At 42.7% G+C, this 16,593-nt stretch overlaps 1 protein-coding gene across 1 annotated transcript; it reads right to left on the bottom strand.

Moving 5' to 3' along the window:
• Positions 1 to 3,349: 3,349 nt before the first annotated feature.
• On the bottom strand, positions 3,350 to 9,767 carry LOC142196000 (collagenase 3-like). Its single transcript, XM_075266150.1, has 5 exons — positions 9,638 to 9,767; positions 7,395 to 7,615; positions 4,871 to 5,019; positions 4,613 to 4,738; positions 3,350 to 3,821 (listed from the first exon to the last, which is right to left on the bottom strand). Exons 1-5 carry the CDS (start codon positions 9,749 to 9,751, stop codon positions 3,643 to 3,645), a joined length of 789 nt encoding a protein of 262 aa, XP_075122251.1. The 5' UTR covers positions 9,752 to 9,767; the 3' UTR covers positions 3,350 to 3,642.
• Positions 9,768 to 16,593: the final 6,826 nt, after the last annotated feature.

Genomic DNA, 16,593 nt, shown 5'->3' with positions numbered 1-16,593 from the left:
TCCAAACACACAAACCCACAAACCCACAAACTCACAAACTTTCACATTTATAATATTAATAGGATTATATCGTATACAACAGCATTGCAAAGATTGGCTTTCTAGACTAGGGGAAAATTTATCAAATTGGTACAAGGGAAATGTAAAGTGAATCCTTTCCCCTGAACAACCAATTTGATTTGAGATCTCAAAATCAAAAATTTTAAAAAAATCTATTTGGTTCCTATTGACAATTGCTTCACTTTGTCCTTTCTTACATTGAACATTGACATTGAACTGGGGGCAACTAGAGGCAGACAGGTCCCCTTCCAGCTACTTCCATGGTTTAATGTGCCCCTCCAGTTGTCCCCTGTTTAATGTTCCCCTTATTATATCTCCCAGTTTAAGTGCCCCCTTCATCTATCCCCAGTTTCATGTCCCCCCTCCATCTGTGCCCACAGTTTTATCTCCCCCTTCATCTCTGCCCCCAGTTTCATGTCCCCTCTCCATCTTTGCTCCCATTTTAATGCCCCCCTCCATCTCTCCCTCAGTTTCATGTCCCCCCTCTATCTCTGCCCCCAGTTTCACATCCCCCTCCATCTCTCCCCCAGTTTCATGTCCCCCCTCCATCTCTGCCCCAGTTTCATGCCCCCCTTCATCTATGCCCCCAGTTTCATGTGTCCCCCTCCATCTCTGCCCCAGTTTCATGCCCCCCTTCATCTCTGTCCCTAGTTTCATGTCATTGTCCCCTAGTTTCATGGGTCCCCTTCATTATGTTCATCCTGAATTTGCCCTCAAGGTTTAACATAATAAACAGTGATACTTACCCTTCGCTCGCTCCCCTCAGCTCTCTCTGCAGTCTCACTCATGGAGTTGTAGGCGTGATGTGAGTGACATCATCACTTTACGCCTACCTCTCCAGGAGCCGGAGATCAGCGGTGAAGTAGGAGCTACTCACAGCTCTTACTTCACTCGCCTGTGTATTCAACTCATCTGCGTCCTCCTCTGTCATCTGCGTCCTGCGTCCTCCGGACACAGATGAGTTGAAACCGGGACATACCTCCCGCCGACAGCGGGACAGGACCACGAATCCGGGAATGTCCCGCAGAATCTGGGATGGTTGGGAGGTATGTATAAACTAGCATTGTGGTAAGGTTGGCCCCCCATTACTTTGCCATATGGAAATTAGCACTTCCAATCATCTGATCAGCATTATCACCCTGAGCATTGTGGTGTTTTATTTATCCAAATCTGGTCAGCCATTCCAAAGATATAAGCCCTATTAGTGTTCAGATTTAGGTATAGTATCCAAGTGGGCGGTAACACTGGTGTTTATTTGGAGTTCTGTGTGCTGTTTGTCATGCAATGTTACCGCCCACTTGGCTAGTATCCACTAATTTATATCAACACAGGGCTTATATCTGTGGAATGGCTGAATGGAATTGGATAAACAACACACCAAAATTCTCAGGGTGACAGCAGCAATCAGATGATGTGTGTCATTGGGCTTTTCAGACCTGTTGATAGGTTCTCTTTCATAGGCTAAGAAAGGACCCTAGGCCTTTCATATGGTATGTTGATGCCTCTTAGGCTGTCCTATAAGCCTGTCATTTTCTCATTAATTTAGATCTTCCACAGTTCTGGTTACAATGTAATTTATACCACCAGAAAAGAAGCATACAAATAAAACAAAAAATAATGCGTGAAATTGCCTTTTTGCTGACTGTCATGGGATCCCTCAAGTTCTCTTGTGGTTGTATTGCTTAGAATAGAAGTGCAAACTTCTATACTGTCTGCCAGAGGTAACGAGAATCTGATGGAACAAAATTTACAGGGATTACCAACATTCGGATATCCCTTTGTGCTAGTAGCAGCTAAAGCGTTATTCAAGGGGTTTGTATGGGCTTAGGAGAAACAACATATGCTATGGTATCTCATTCCCGTTCATAGAAAAGTAGTAGTACAGGCTGGGAAAGATATATGCAAATAAGTCATTCCTGGTGGAAAAGGAGAATTTTCTCTAGCGCCACCTTTTGGAAGGTAGCTCCCTATAGATCAATGCCTGGTTTCTCTGAAACCTAGCAGCATGATATGGGAACAAAGCCAGAATACATCCATACAAAATGAAGAGGGCTCTGTCCACAGACAGCTGTTTGAGGTTATTTCAAAGCAAGGCACATGCTGGGCATTGATATATACGGCTGACCATATAATACACGGATGAGCTGGGTCTGCCAGAGCTAGAGTGCGAGGGGATCCGAATGCTGAGGAGCAGAAGTTACCAACACTGAAAGTCCAAACATCATCATAAAAGCTGTGCCCACCAGAAGCTTCATGGAATGGGTTTCTCTGGCCAAGCAACTATTCAATATTTTTGTGCCACCTTTATTGGGGGCATGGTGGGGCTGGCGCGGTTGTCCTATGTCATAAATGTCTGAGATAGTTCTACCCCTTTATTTATTGCATCCTTGGTACAGTGTTGCCCTCTAACCCATGTATGCTTTGAATCTTGGGTTTACATTGCTATAATGTGCAATGTAGAGTATGAATATATGGTGCAGTCATGACACGGTCAAGGCACAGGCATATCCAGGTGTGCTGCAGCCAAAAAATGGACAGTCATAACATGATCGAGTGTTTGTAGATAATGGCAGTATGGTAACTTGCAAAACAAAGCTGCTATTATGCTTGGAACACGCCAAAAAAAAAAAGAGGTTTGTAATGAATTTATAGAATACTGGGATGATAGGCATGGCAGTCCACCTTTTGCCGTGTCTTGCCTGCACTGTGTATTTGCACCCCAAGACCCTGTTCACATGGTGGAATCTGCTGCTGATTTTGGAGCGGATTACAGGTTCTGATTCCCATTGTTTTCACTTCAGTGAATATTGATCAGTAGTTTTTTGTGAGATCCTCTATAGATTGTTCACATTTTTCATTAGGATTTCAATAGATTTGATACTGACTGAGCCACAGGTTCTATTAGCACTTCAGCTATGTTGATTATTTTCTCCAATATAGTATTTATTTGGGATCTAAGGAAAGGAGGGATGGATTGAAATTTAATATTTTTTAAAATTTGTTTAATCTTTTTTTTTATTTTTTAAAGACTCGTCCTCAGGGATTTTATATTTGACCAACACATGGACCGAGTTTAACGGGTGAAGCTCAGATGTGGAAATGCGGAGTAAGGGTTGACTTGAAATGGGATGTTATGGTCTAGAGACCAGAGTGGTGCTATTTCTAGAAAAGTAAACCCCTTTTTCTAATCCTGGACTGCCCCTTCTGCATTGTTAGAAATACTTTGCCGAAAATTGCAATGGAAATTTTAGTCGCAACATTCAAAGAAAAGTAATATTGGTCAGACAGACCTGTTTATTAAGCTGGCTGTACACACATACATTGTAATAAAAGGTGGCTGATTTTCAAGTCTTTAAGATATAACATAAGTGAAATACTATCTCCTTGTAAGTCATTGCTAGCATAGATACCTTTATATTGCAAGTGCAACAAGCTGACGACTGCGCCACCTGTATTGGTACTTCAATATTTCTATATCTTATATTCATATACTTAGTGCAACTTTATAGCAATGCGCAAGCATTTCACGTTCTTGTCTTAGCATTCTTGGATAAAGGACCATCAGGTTAGTATCTTCAGGAGTTATTGGCGCCTTCTACCATACAGTGACTGTATTCCATTGACATCGTCTTGTGACAGGCGGAAATTGTTTGTGTTTACAAATTGGTAGGTGGGAAACATCAGGGCTCGACGATCATCAGAGTGTCCAAGTCCCAAGGAGTGACCAAATTCATGTGCAGCCACCAGGAAGAGATTAAAGCCTAAGGGAAAAAGGTTAAAGGCTCAGTAACATTTCAGAGAACTTAGTCTAATGTAATAAATCATGTCATTCTGGACCTAAATGTAATGCACTTGAATTAAAAATATTGCTGTTTTCTGCCTGAAAAACCTCTCTAAAGTTGCTGCCACTAGGTGTCTCCCTTCTAGCTAATTTACAGTTCACTCCCTGTTACTAGGGAATGGTCATCCACAGATACCATCAAAAGCAAAATGGGTCCACAGTGAGTGCAAGGGGGAGGGGCTGGGGTTTCTTCACACAGTGAATGGAGGTGGGAGGATTCCACACAGCTTTCCCAGCTTCTGCACTGCACATGTTAAAGTGAGTGGATTTATTTCTGTTATTAGTTATGAGATGTCACTCATAGACAGTAAGAAGCTTTCCCTTTTGTGCTCAGACTTCTCTTTTTCTGTGTTGGGGTGTTTTAGCTGCATCAATCCCTGTATTTGCAGTTCAGTGTTCCTGGATCTCCTATATTATGTTCCTTTGAGCTTTATTTTTGACATTTTACAGTTATTCCTAGCAGAATAACACTTATTGTAACAGACTTCTACTTATTGTACAAGTTCCTTGCCTCTGGGAGAAAAGTAAAATGTGCTGCAGCCATAATGGTGCTATTAGCTGCTGAAAAACTGATAAGATGTATAAAGGATTATACAACCAGAGAACAGACAGCAAGACTTTTTATGAAAACTTTTGAAAGTTTGTGGATCTTTACATTGTTTTAAATAATGCTATATGGGGGAAGAATATTGCAGATGGGTAGAATTGTACCTGCTTGGTTATTTGTCCATCTTTCACCTTCATCGAAATGGGCATCACCACCTATGCGGGGTCCAGGAGCATAGGCATGGGCTAGTACACCACTGGGTCCATCAAACGGATTCTGATCGCCATGTGCTGCAAAAAAATGATCAATTATGCACATGGACCGATCTGCGAATTATACGCTAAGTATGATCAGAGCGATGTATCTTTACAATTTTTTAATAAAATTTTTTAATTTTTTTTTATAAAGCTAAACATACGTACATTGTGCACTGAACTGGATGAGGATATCCGCATCTCCACTGTTGACTTTGGTGAAACTTAGTGGGGTGACTTGGCTCCAAACATTCAACGCCCTCCGGATTGCATCATCAACCACAGGGGCGGGAAGATCTGGGGTGTAATTCAGCATTCTGCACAAAAGCAAATCCAATTTAGTCTAAAGTATATCATCCATGAGATGTCGTAAGGAAGAGCAATCTATAAGATGCGTCAAACTATATAATTCTGGGTGTGATATAAATTTGCACCAAAATAATGTATTTTGGAAAATTTCAAGAGAGAAAATGGCCAACCAATCAGATCTTGGCTTTCATCTCATAGGATCGGTTCACACCCGCGCTGGGTCTCCGTACCCCATTACGGTTTAAAGTAGTGCTTTTCTCTCCTCAGTTTTCCACCCATAACAGTCTATGGGGTCCAGGAGTAACCGTTTTTTTAAGCGGAGTAGGTTTCCATTCATAGAGTCCCCATCACTGATTGGTGATGGGTTGCTACGGCAACAAGGCAATTTTTTTTTTTATTAACATGGTCAAATAATTTTTTGAAAACTACCCAAAACCTAGATTTGCTAGAGGTTGTATCATTTGTTAGCATTGACAAGAACTCTAGGTGGACTCCAGGTGTAGGTGGAGTCCTATAGCTCTCAGCCTACAAATTCCCTAACTGAACATGTTCCATTTATAATACTGGTATCTTTTTAAGACTAGGTTCACATTTGAGCCAGTGGTTACCCATGGACACCTGTAGGCCAAGTTTCCACTGTTTTTATACTGAAACTGATGGAGAGAAGAACCCTCTATCCATGTAGGACTTTTCTCTAGGCCTACTTTTGGTGGAGTCTCTTACGGAGACTCTGACACAGATGTTAACCTAGCCTTAGTTGTAGAGAGGCCTTTTCACTGGTGTAATTAAAGGGATTCTACCATTAAGGCAACTTTTTTTCTAATTACCACGTCGGAATAGCCTTAAGAAAGGCTATTCGTCTTCTACCTTTAGATGTGGTCTCCGTCGCGCCGTTACTTAGAAATACCGGTATGCTAATGAGGTCTCGGCAGCAATGGGGGCGTCCTTCTTCTTCATCTGCCTCCTCCCCTTGTCTGTCGTCTTCTTTCTTCGTCATGTCTGACACCTGCGCAGTCGGCTTTGACAGCGAGACCTTGTTAGAGCCGACTGTGCATGCCGGCCGGCAGCCATATTTCCAAGGCTGCAATTGCACGCATGCGCAGTACGCTCCTCACATCTTCGCTGAACAGAGTGTACTGCGCATGCTCAGTAAGGTCCGTACATCCCTCCGATGCCTGGATGAGTTCACTCGCGTGTCGGAGGGCTGTACGGACCTTACTGAGCATGCGCAGTACACTCTGTTCGGCGAAGGGTCTCGCTGTCAGAGCCGACTGCGCAGGAGGTAGGAAACGAATAGCCTTTCTTAAGGCTATTCCGACGTGGTAATTAGAAAAAAAGTTGCTTTAATGGTAGAATCCCTTTAAAGTAGGTACAGAGGTGGTATTCACAACCAGACCCTGGTGCCAAATTGGGCCCTATGACTTCTCCACCACATATTAAGGTGGCATATTTACTAGAGATGAGCGAGTAGTATTCGATCAAATACAAAGGTATTCGAAATACTCGTGCTCGGTCGAATACCATGCGAGTACGAGTATTTCGAATACCGTTGTATTTGATCAAATACTACTCGCTCATCTCTAATATTTACCAATTTTCCAGAATTTGTAGGGACAATTCTCAAGTTCCAGGAACAGTCATAGCAAATTCGTCAGATCCCAACCAGAGAAGGGGCGTGACATGCAAAGCTCTGCCCAAATGTGGGAGGGCTAAGTCAATTTAGGGTCTGCATGATATACAAAAGGGTCCAGGTGGTCGCCGGAGTAGCCAACTTCTAAAATGGTAAGTATGAGACAGCAGTATAAATGGCACAGGGTAGGTCGGGATCCTATTAACATATAAGAAGGAGCATTTGGAACTCCTCGGGTACCAGGGACCAAGGATGCCTGCTCTTCTATTATTTTAAGACATATATAGATGTAACCATTGGCAAAGCACAACTAAGATGTCTGCACTTACTGTTGTCACTTTAGAAAACATGGCTGCCACTACAAAATAGAGAAATGCTTTTATCTTTGTAAAAAAATGAGATGTAAATAATAAACTTTCGCTATCCTATAAAACAGGGGTAGGGAACGTACGGCTCTCCAGCTGTTGCAAAACTACAACTCCCAGCATGCCTACTTGTTCTGCTGTTCTTGGAACTCCCATGGAAGTGAATGGAGCATGCTGGGAGTTGTAGTTTCACAGCAGCTGGAGAGCCGAAGGTTCCCGACCCCTGCTATAAAGTTTTCATTTACTATTATATGTCCGTTTTTATATTGTGGGTGGATTTTACTTTTAAACCAAAAATCTAAAAATTGGATAAAAAACCAAGCTACGTCTTCCAGATATAAAGCTCCTAGACTTTTTCTTTACTAAATGTCCTGACCCATGGACCCACCTGTAGGTAATGGAGGTTTTCTGCCATCTTGGTCTTCCATTGAATGTGGTGAACTCGGCCACATCTGGCATGCCGCACCTTGGGCTTTTCATCATATCCATTGTGCCTTTGTCTAATTTTCCAGTTACTTTCATTCTGAAGAATTTTTGCATTGCCTCAAGCCTTTCTGTAAATGCACTTCTTCCTTTATTGGTCATTGGGTAAAATTTGTTTAAGTATTCCTGGAAAGAGACAAAGGGGAAAGATATTGGTTTATGAAATCTCATCCTAAGGCTTCATGCACATGGCGTGGTGTGCGGGCTGAGGGGTGTCTGATTTTCTAGTGGAATGCACTCAGATGACATTCAAGAGTGTCTTCCATCCCCCATTGATTTTAATGGGTGGGTTCATGTTCATTCCTATTTTACGGAGCAGAATAGGGCCTGCTCAGTAATAGAACAGAGCACTGGAAGCATCTTCCTAATCTGCAGTGGAACATGAAGAGGAATCACAAGAGGATAACCACCTCAAATTCCTCTTCAGTTTCCGCTGTCCGAACTGAGGCCCGGTTCACATCTGTGTTCGGGTTTCCATTCAGGGAGTCCATTTGGGGACCCCTGAACGGAAACCTATACACATAAAAAAGTGGTTACCTAAGGAAACCCGCAGACCCCATAGACTTAGAGAACCTTTCATCACTTGGGGCACATGCGGTTTTATATACCACTAGAAAGCCGACAGTGCGCTGAATTCAGCACACTATTGGCTTTCATGTTCTGTTCCCCAGGTGAAAAGCTGTCAGTGCCAGTACTGTAGCTCTTCACCGTAAGAAGGGCGTTCCTGACAGTCAGTCAGGAACGCCCTTCCTCACAGCAGTGCCTATAGCGCTGTACTGTGAGAGCGGTGAAGAACGCCCCCTCCTTTCCTGATAGTGCTCGTCCATAGACTCGTCCATAGATAGTACTATCAGGAGGGGAAGGAACGCCCTTCTAACGTTGAAGAGTTATGGTTCTGGCACTGATAGCTCTTCACCTGGGGCATTCAGCGCACTGTCGGATTTCTAGCGGTATATAAAACCGCATGTGCCCCAAGTAATGAAAGGTCCTATTTAATGGAGTCCATTTGGTTTCTGCACAAAACATGCAGAGAGAAAAGTGCTTTTCTCTCCGCATGTTTCAAGTGGGAACTGAACGGAAACCACGCGGACCCCATTATAGTCTATGGGGTCCACCTGTTTTCCCAGGTAACCACTTTTCTATGTGAATAGGTTTTCATTCAAGGGGTCCCCAAGTGGGCCATAGCCTAAATGATATGTCTACCATCACAACAAATGGTTTAGACTCATACAATGCTGGTAACATACAGTATAAAATGAAACAGCAAATGTGAGACTTTAAATGAAGACTATGATTTGTGTCCGCGAACCTATATATTGCCATGATAACAGACTACAAGCAATCTTTACACTGATTCAGATCTCTTACTTTCTTCCATTTTCCATCTTCATGTCTTACTGACTTACATTTGTTAGGGCTCGTTCACACGGGGGGCGGTGGGGCGGATTTTGACCATATTTTGACTCAGGGAGCCAAGTCAAAATACAGTCAAAACCCGCCTGCCATAATGTCGCGGTCGCGGCTTCCCCCACCCCGGAGTCGGCTCAAATGAATGGACCGACGCCGGAGGTTGCGGCTTCCGCCTGAAGAAAGGGCAGCTCGCTACTTAGAACGCTAGTGGTCTCCATAGACCACCATTGTAAAGGGGCGAATTATTACGTGGATTCCGCTGTCAAAATCCGCCCCTTTGGCCCCCTGTGAACTAGCCTGGTAGTCAGAAGTAGAGGACTGATGAAAGTGAGTATGACTGCATATTCAGACTACACAGGATCTGTTTGTAGTCTCTTTCCATGGCGATGCATAGTAGCTGTATACAGGTATTACAAATTCCTCCATTATGTTATCCTATATGCAATGACAAGTTATAAAATTTTTACTACAGCAATTCTTTGCAATTTTCCAAAATCTCAGCTTACCGCCATTCAACTTTCATTGCTTTCTCTACAGCAATAAAAATTGTCATATGATTGGAACAAAGGTCAATGTCTTGAAAGTAAATAACGGATCCAATTCTATAACCGCAAGCAGAGATCTCAAAATGCATGACAAATGAATACAGGTCTATTATTTACTTAACAGTCTCCAGTGCAGATGTGACCATAGCCCAATATCATAATATATTTTAAGGATTTTTTTTAAGAAACATACCTTTGCAAACTCCCAATCATCAGGACTCATACCATCGTCATCATTTTGGGGTCTTGGCATGGCAAGTGCGCCATAACACAGTGAAAGGAGGACCAAGCAATGTACTTGCAGCATGGTGGCAGTCAGAGTACAAAGCCTGCACTGTCCTGTGCCGCTCGCAGCACCATATTTTATAGAGGAAGGTGTGTTGCAATGCAGTCATTCGTTGCAAAATTTTCAGAGGTTTTTTTTTACGCTTCTGCTCCTTGAACCAGACAGATGCACATTATTATTTATTTATTTTGCTTACTTATGTAGCGCCATCATATTCCGCAGCGATTTACTTATTGTCAGTTACTGTCCCATATAGGGCTCACAATCTACATTCCCTATCAGTACGTCTTTGGTGTGTGGGAGGAAACCGGAGTACCTGAAGGAAACCCACACAAACACAGGGAGAACATACAAACTCCTTGCAGATGTTTGAACCTAGGACTCCAGCGCTGCAACACTGCAGTGCTAACCACTGAGCCACCGTGCTGCACATCCATTATAATCATCAGATATGCAAATATCAACCCAATTATTTAATTGTATGTGGTTATTTGGTCTGTGGAAAATGCACACAATGACAATAGATACTAGATCCCCCATTGTGTTGCACATCCACTGTAAAAGAAATCTTATAAATTATCTATCTATCTATCTATCTATCTATCTATCTATCTATCTATCCATCTCCTATCTATCTATCTATCTATCTATCTATCTATCTATCTATCTATCTATCTATCTCCTATCTATCATTATCTATCTATCTATCTATCTATCTATCTATCTATCTATCTATCTATCTATCTCCTATCTATCTATCTATCTATCTATCTATCTATCTATCTATCATTATCTATCTATCATTATCTATCTATCTATCTATCTATCTATCTATCTATCTATCTATCTATCTATCATTATCTATCTATCTATCTATCTATCTATCTATCTATCTATCTATCTATCTATCTATCCATCTATCTCCTATCTATCTATCTATCTATCTATCATTATCTATCTATCTATCTATCTATCTATCTATCTATCTATCTATCTCCTATCTATCTATTTATCTATCTATCTATCTATCTATCTATCTATTTATCTATCTATTTGCACAACCCCAATTCCAAAGGTAGGACACCATGGAAAATCTAAAGAAAACAAGAATGCAATGATTTGGAAAACTTATCTAACCATATTACATAGAACACAAATCAGAAGGTGAAAGTTACACAATAATTCATCAATCACATAGAAGGTGAAAGTATACTCGATATTATATACAGTCATGGTCACACAGTGAAGGTTAGACCAGTTAGACGCTGCCTTGTATTGTCACCTGTATAAAAGACTCCTGTGCACAGACTCAATGAATCAGTTGGACTCTAACCTCTACAACATGGGCAAGACCAAAGAACTGTCTAAGGATGTCAGGGGAAAGATCATAGACCTGCACAAGGCTGGAATGGGCTATAAAACCATAAGTAAGATGCTGGGTTAGAAGGAGACAACTGTTGGGGCAATAGTAAGAAAACGGAAGAAATAAAAAATGGCTGACAATCGACATCGATCTGGGGCTCCATGCAAAGCTGACCTTGTGGGGTATCCTTCATCATGATAATGGTGAGAGATCAGCCTAAAACTACATGTGGGGAGTTTGTTAGTGATCTCAAGGCAGCTGGGACCACAGTCATCAAGAAAACCATTGGTAACGCATTACGTCGTAATGGATTAAAATCCTGCAGTGGCCGCAAGGTCCCCCTGCTGAAGAAGGCCCATGTGCAGGCCCATCTGAAGTTTACCAATGAACACCTGCATGATTCTGAGAGTGATTGAGAGAAGGTGCTGTGGTCAGATGAGACAAAAATTGAGCTCTTTGGCATTAACTCAACTCGCCATGTTTGGAAGAAGAGAAATGCTGCTTATGACCCAAAGAATACCGTCCCTACTGCCAAGCATCGAGGGGGAAACATTATGTTTTAGGGAGTTTCTCTGCTAAGGGCACAGGACTAATTCATTACATCAATGGGAGAATGGATGGAGCCATGTATCGTAAAATCCTGAGTGACAACCTCCTTCTCTCCGCCAGGACATTAAAAATGGGTGGTGGCTGGGTCTTCCAGAAGGACAATGACCCAAAACAGACAACCAAAGCAACAAAGGAGAGGCTCAAAAAGAAGCACATTAAGGTCATGGAGTGGCCTAGCCAGTCTCCACACCTTAATCCCATAGAAAATATATGGAGGGAGCTGAAACTCCAAGTTGACAAGCCAACAAGGGTTTTGCCACCAAGTATTAAGTCTTGTTTGCCAGATGGGTTCAAATACTTATTTCTCTAAGCAAACTGCAAATAAATGTATACAATTTATACAATACGATTTTCTGGATTTCATTATTGATATTCTATCTCTCACTGTTAAAATTAACCTATCCTTAAAATTATAGACTGCTCATGTCAGTGGGCAAATTTACAAAATCAGCAAGGGATCAAATAATTATTTCCTTCACTGTAAGTGTGGCACCCCTAAAAATTTTTAGAAAATTATGGATTCTTTCAGAATATTATTGCAATTATGCATGTTTGGTATACACGTTTATTTCTATTGTGTGTATTGGAACAACTTAAAGTCAGAGAAAAAAAAGCAAATTGGATATAATTTCACACAAAACTCCAAAAATGGGCCTGACAAAATTGTGGGCACCTTTTCAAAATTGTGGGTTAATAACCTTGTTTCAAGCATTTGATGGTCATTCAAACTCACCTGTGGCAAGTAACAGGTGTGGGCAATAGAAAAATCACACCTGAAACCAGATATAAAGGAGAGAATTTGACTCAATCTTTGTATTATGTGTTTGTGTGTGCCACACTAAGCATGGAGAACAGAAAGAGGAAAAGGAGACTTGAAAACCAAAATTGTGGAAAAATATCTGAAGGTTCAGGTCCATCTCCAGAAATCTAGATGTTAGTTTGTCCTTGATGCTCAACATTATCAAGACGTTTACAACCCATGGCGCTGTAGCTAATCTCCCTGGACGTGGACATGGAAAAACTGATGAAAGGTTGTAACGCAGGATAGTCTGGATGATGGATAAACAGTAGAGATGAGCGAACACTAAAATGTTCGAGGTTCGAAATTCGATTCGAACAGCCGCTCACTGTTCGAGTGTTCGAATGGGTTTCGAACCCCATTATAGTCTATGGGGAACATATACTCGTTAAGGGGGAAACCCAAATCCGTGTCTGGAGGGTCACCAAGTCCACTATGACACCCCAGGAAATGATACCAACACCCTGGAATGACACTGGGACAGCAGGGGAAGCATGTCTGGGGGCATAAAAGTCACTTTATTTCATGGAAATCCCTGTCAGTTTGCGATTTTCGCAAGCTAACTTTTCCCCATAGAAATGCATTGGCCAGTGCTGATTGGCCAGAGTACGGAACTCGACCAATCAGCGCTGGCTCTGCTGGAGGAGGCGGAGTCTAAGATCGCTCCACACCAGTCTCCATTCAGGTCCGACCTTAGACTCCGCCTCCTCCGGCAGAGCCAGCGCTGATTGGCCGAAGGCTGGCCAATGCATTCCTATGCGAATGCAGAGACTTAGCAGTGCTGAGCCAGTTCTGCTCAACTACACATCTGATGCACACTCGGCACTGCTACATCAGATGTAGCAATCTGATGTAGCAGAGCCGAGGGTGCACTAGAACCCCTGTGCAAACTCAGTTCACGCTAATAGAATGCATTGGCCAGCGCTGATTGGCCAGAGTACGGAAGTCGACCAATCAGCGCTGGCTCTGCTGGAGGAGGCGGAGTCTAAGATCGCTCCACACCAGTCTGATGTAGCAGAGCCGAGGCTGCACAAGGGTTCAAGCGCACCCTCGGCTCTGATGTAGCAGAGCCGAGGGTGCGCTTGAACCCTTGTGCACACTCTGCTTCATCAAGCTAATAGAATGCATTGGCCAGCGCTGATTGAAGCAGAGCTGAATCTGTGTGCTTAGCTCAACTACTCCACCGGTGTAGTTGAGCTAAACACACACATTCAGCACTGCTTCATCACGCCAATAGAATGCATTGGCCAGCACTGATTGGCCAGAGTACGGAATTCGGCCAATCAGCGCTGGCTCTGCTGGAGGAGGCGGAGTCTAAGGTCGGACCAGAATGGAGACTGATGTGGAGCGATCTTAGACTCCGCCTCCTCCAGCAGAGCCAGCGCTGATTGGCCAAAGTACGGAATTCGGCCAATCAGCGCTGGCCAATGCATCCCTATGGGAAAAAGTTTATCTCACAAAAATCACAATTACACACCCGATAGAGCCCCAAAAAGTTATTTTTAATAACATTCCCCCCTAAATAAAGGTTATCCCTAGCTATCCCTGCCTGTACAGCTATCCCTGTCTCATAGTCACAAAGTTCACATTCTCATATGACCCGGATTTGAAATCCACTATTCGTCTAAAATGGAGGTCACCTGATTTCGGCAGTCAATGACTTTTTCCAATTTTTTTCAATGCCCCCGGTGTCGTAGTTCCTGTCCCACCTCCCCTGCGCTGTTATTGGTGCAAAAAAGGCGCCAGGGAAGGTGGGAGGGGAATCGAATTTTGGCGCACTTTACCACGCGGTGTTCGATTCGATTCGAACATGGCGAACACCCTGATATCCGATCGAACATGTGTTCGATAGAACACTGTTCGCTCATCTCTAATAAACAGAACCAATCAAGTTTCAAAGAATGGAATTTGTTTTGCAATTTCAGCATGAACAATCTGTAGACATTTGAATGAAATGAAATGCTCTGGTCGGAGACCCAGGATGACCCCACTGCAGACACAGGGACATAAAAAACTTAGACTGCAGTTGGTCAACATGGGAAAACATCTTGTGGACAGAAGAGACCAAGAGCTTTTTGGTAAAGTGCATCATCTACTGTTTACCTAAAAGAGAATGAAGCCTACAAAGAAAACAATACAGTAAGAACAGTCAAATATGGTGGAGGTTTAAAGATGTTTTAGAGTTGTTTTGCTTCCTCTGACACTGGGTGCCTTTACTGTGTTCAAGGCATCATGAAGTATGAAGATTGCTAAAGGGTTTTGGGTCTCCAATGTTAGAAAGCTGGGTTTGCATCCTAGGTTAACAGGACAATGACCCCAAACATACTTTAAAAACACACAAAAATGGATGGAAACAAAGTGCTAGAGAGTTCTGAAGTGGCAGCAATGAATCCAGTTTTAACTCCCATTGAACACCTGTGGAGAGATCTTAAAATTGCTGTTGGGAGAAGAGAAGGCTCTCCCCAAATATGGGAGACTTGGAACAGTTTGCAAAATAAGAGGGATCCAAAGTCCCAGTTGAAAGGTGTAAGAAGCTTGTTGATGGCTATAGGTTGATTTCAGTTATTTTTTTCCAAAGGGTGTGCAAACAAATATTTAAAAGGATTCAATCATTAAAATGCAATTTTTTGCCCTAACACGTAGGAATAGTCTTAAGAAAGGCTATTCTTCTCCTACCTTTAGATGTCTTCTCCATGCTGCCGTTCCGTAGAAATCCCGGTTTTCTTCTGTATGCAAATGAGTTCTCTTGCAGCACTGGGAGTGGTCCCCAGCGCTCAAACAGCACTGGGGGCGTCCCCAATGCTACGAGAGAAATCTCCAGCACCGCCTCTATCTTTACCTGGAACAGCCTCTCCTTGCGTCTTCTTCCGGCACTGGCTTCAAACTTGCAGAGCCAACTGCGAAGCCATTTTCTTGTGACCGCTTACCCCAGCGTACTGTGTAAGCAGCGACAAGGAAATGGTCGCTTATACTAGTTTACTGTGTAAGCAGCCACAGGAAAACTGCCGCGGGCATGTGCAGTCGGCTCTGCCCAAGGCCCGACGGCAGAGCCAACTGTGCATGCCTAGAAGTTTTAAGCTAGTGCTGGAAGAAAATGGAGGCGGCGCTAGAGATTTCTCTCACAGCATTGGGGACACCCCCAGTGCTATTTGAGCACTGGGGACCGCCCCCAGTGCTGCGAGAGAACTCATTTGCATACAGAAGAAAACCAGGATTTATACCGAACGGCGGCGCGGAGAAGACATCTAACGGAAGGAGAAGAATAACCTTTCTTAGGGACAAAAAATAGCATTTTAATGATAGAATCCCTTTAAGTATAGGGTGCCAGTAATTTTCTCTGGCCAATTTTTGCATGAAATCATGTCATTTGGTTATTTTTTTATCTTTTTTTTTTTGTGTGTGTTGTCCCAATGCACACAAAGGAAATAAAAGTGTATATAACAAAATGTGTGTAATTGCAGTAATTTTCTAGGATACTTTATTTTCCGGAAAAATTTCCAGGGTACCAACACTTACAGCCATTACTGTAGATGTCTTATATTTTTGGCCATCTCAGACTTGGTGACAGGTGTTCTTTATGGGGCTAATACTGTATGTAGATGCCTGTTAGATTGTATTTGGCAGGGGCCACTATTGGGGATAATACTGTGTGCAGGGGGCACTATGGGGCATAATAGAACGCGCAGGAATGCGGAGGAGGGGGTCGCTCGAGGTCTTCGGTGTCGGTCGGGGGGGGGGGGCCATGTCAAAAGTTTGCGACGGGACCCCGCCATTCCTAGTTATGCCACTGCTAAGACACCTAAAAATTACCTCTTATAATAATCCATTTTCTAACTTTTTTTTATTTTATTCTTGTAAGACCTTTCGATTTTTCGAGACAATGAATCACTTAGAGGAAATCCATTCTCCAATCTCTAAGAACCACACTATGAGGAAGTTTCTTTTCTTCTTACAAAATGTGGATTCATATAAAGTTCTGTATAATAGGAAATCATTACAAGACTTAGTAATTTTAACTGTTATATATATTGCAAGGCTCAGAAGGGATTAAAGAGGAACTCGTCTGTCTGGAAAGTGTGCTTAGAGCATCTT

This window comes from Leptodactylus fuscus, chromosome 2 (genome assembly GCF_031893055.1).
Source record: "Leptodactylus fuscus isolate aLepFus1 chromosome 2, aLepFus1.hap2, whole genome shotgun sequence".
NCBI classification, from domain to species: domain Eukaryota; kingdom Metazoa; phylum Chordata; class Amphibia; order Anura; family Leptodactylidae; genus Leptodactylus; species Leptodactylus fuscus.
The sequence above is the reverse complement of the archived record's forward strand: the minus strand, read 5'-3'. Positions and strand labels throughout refer to the sequence as shown.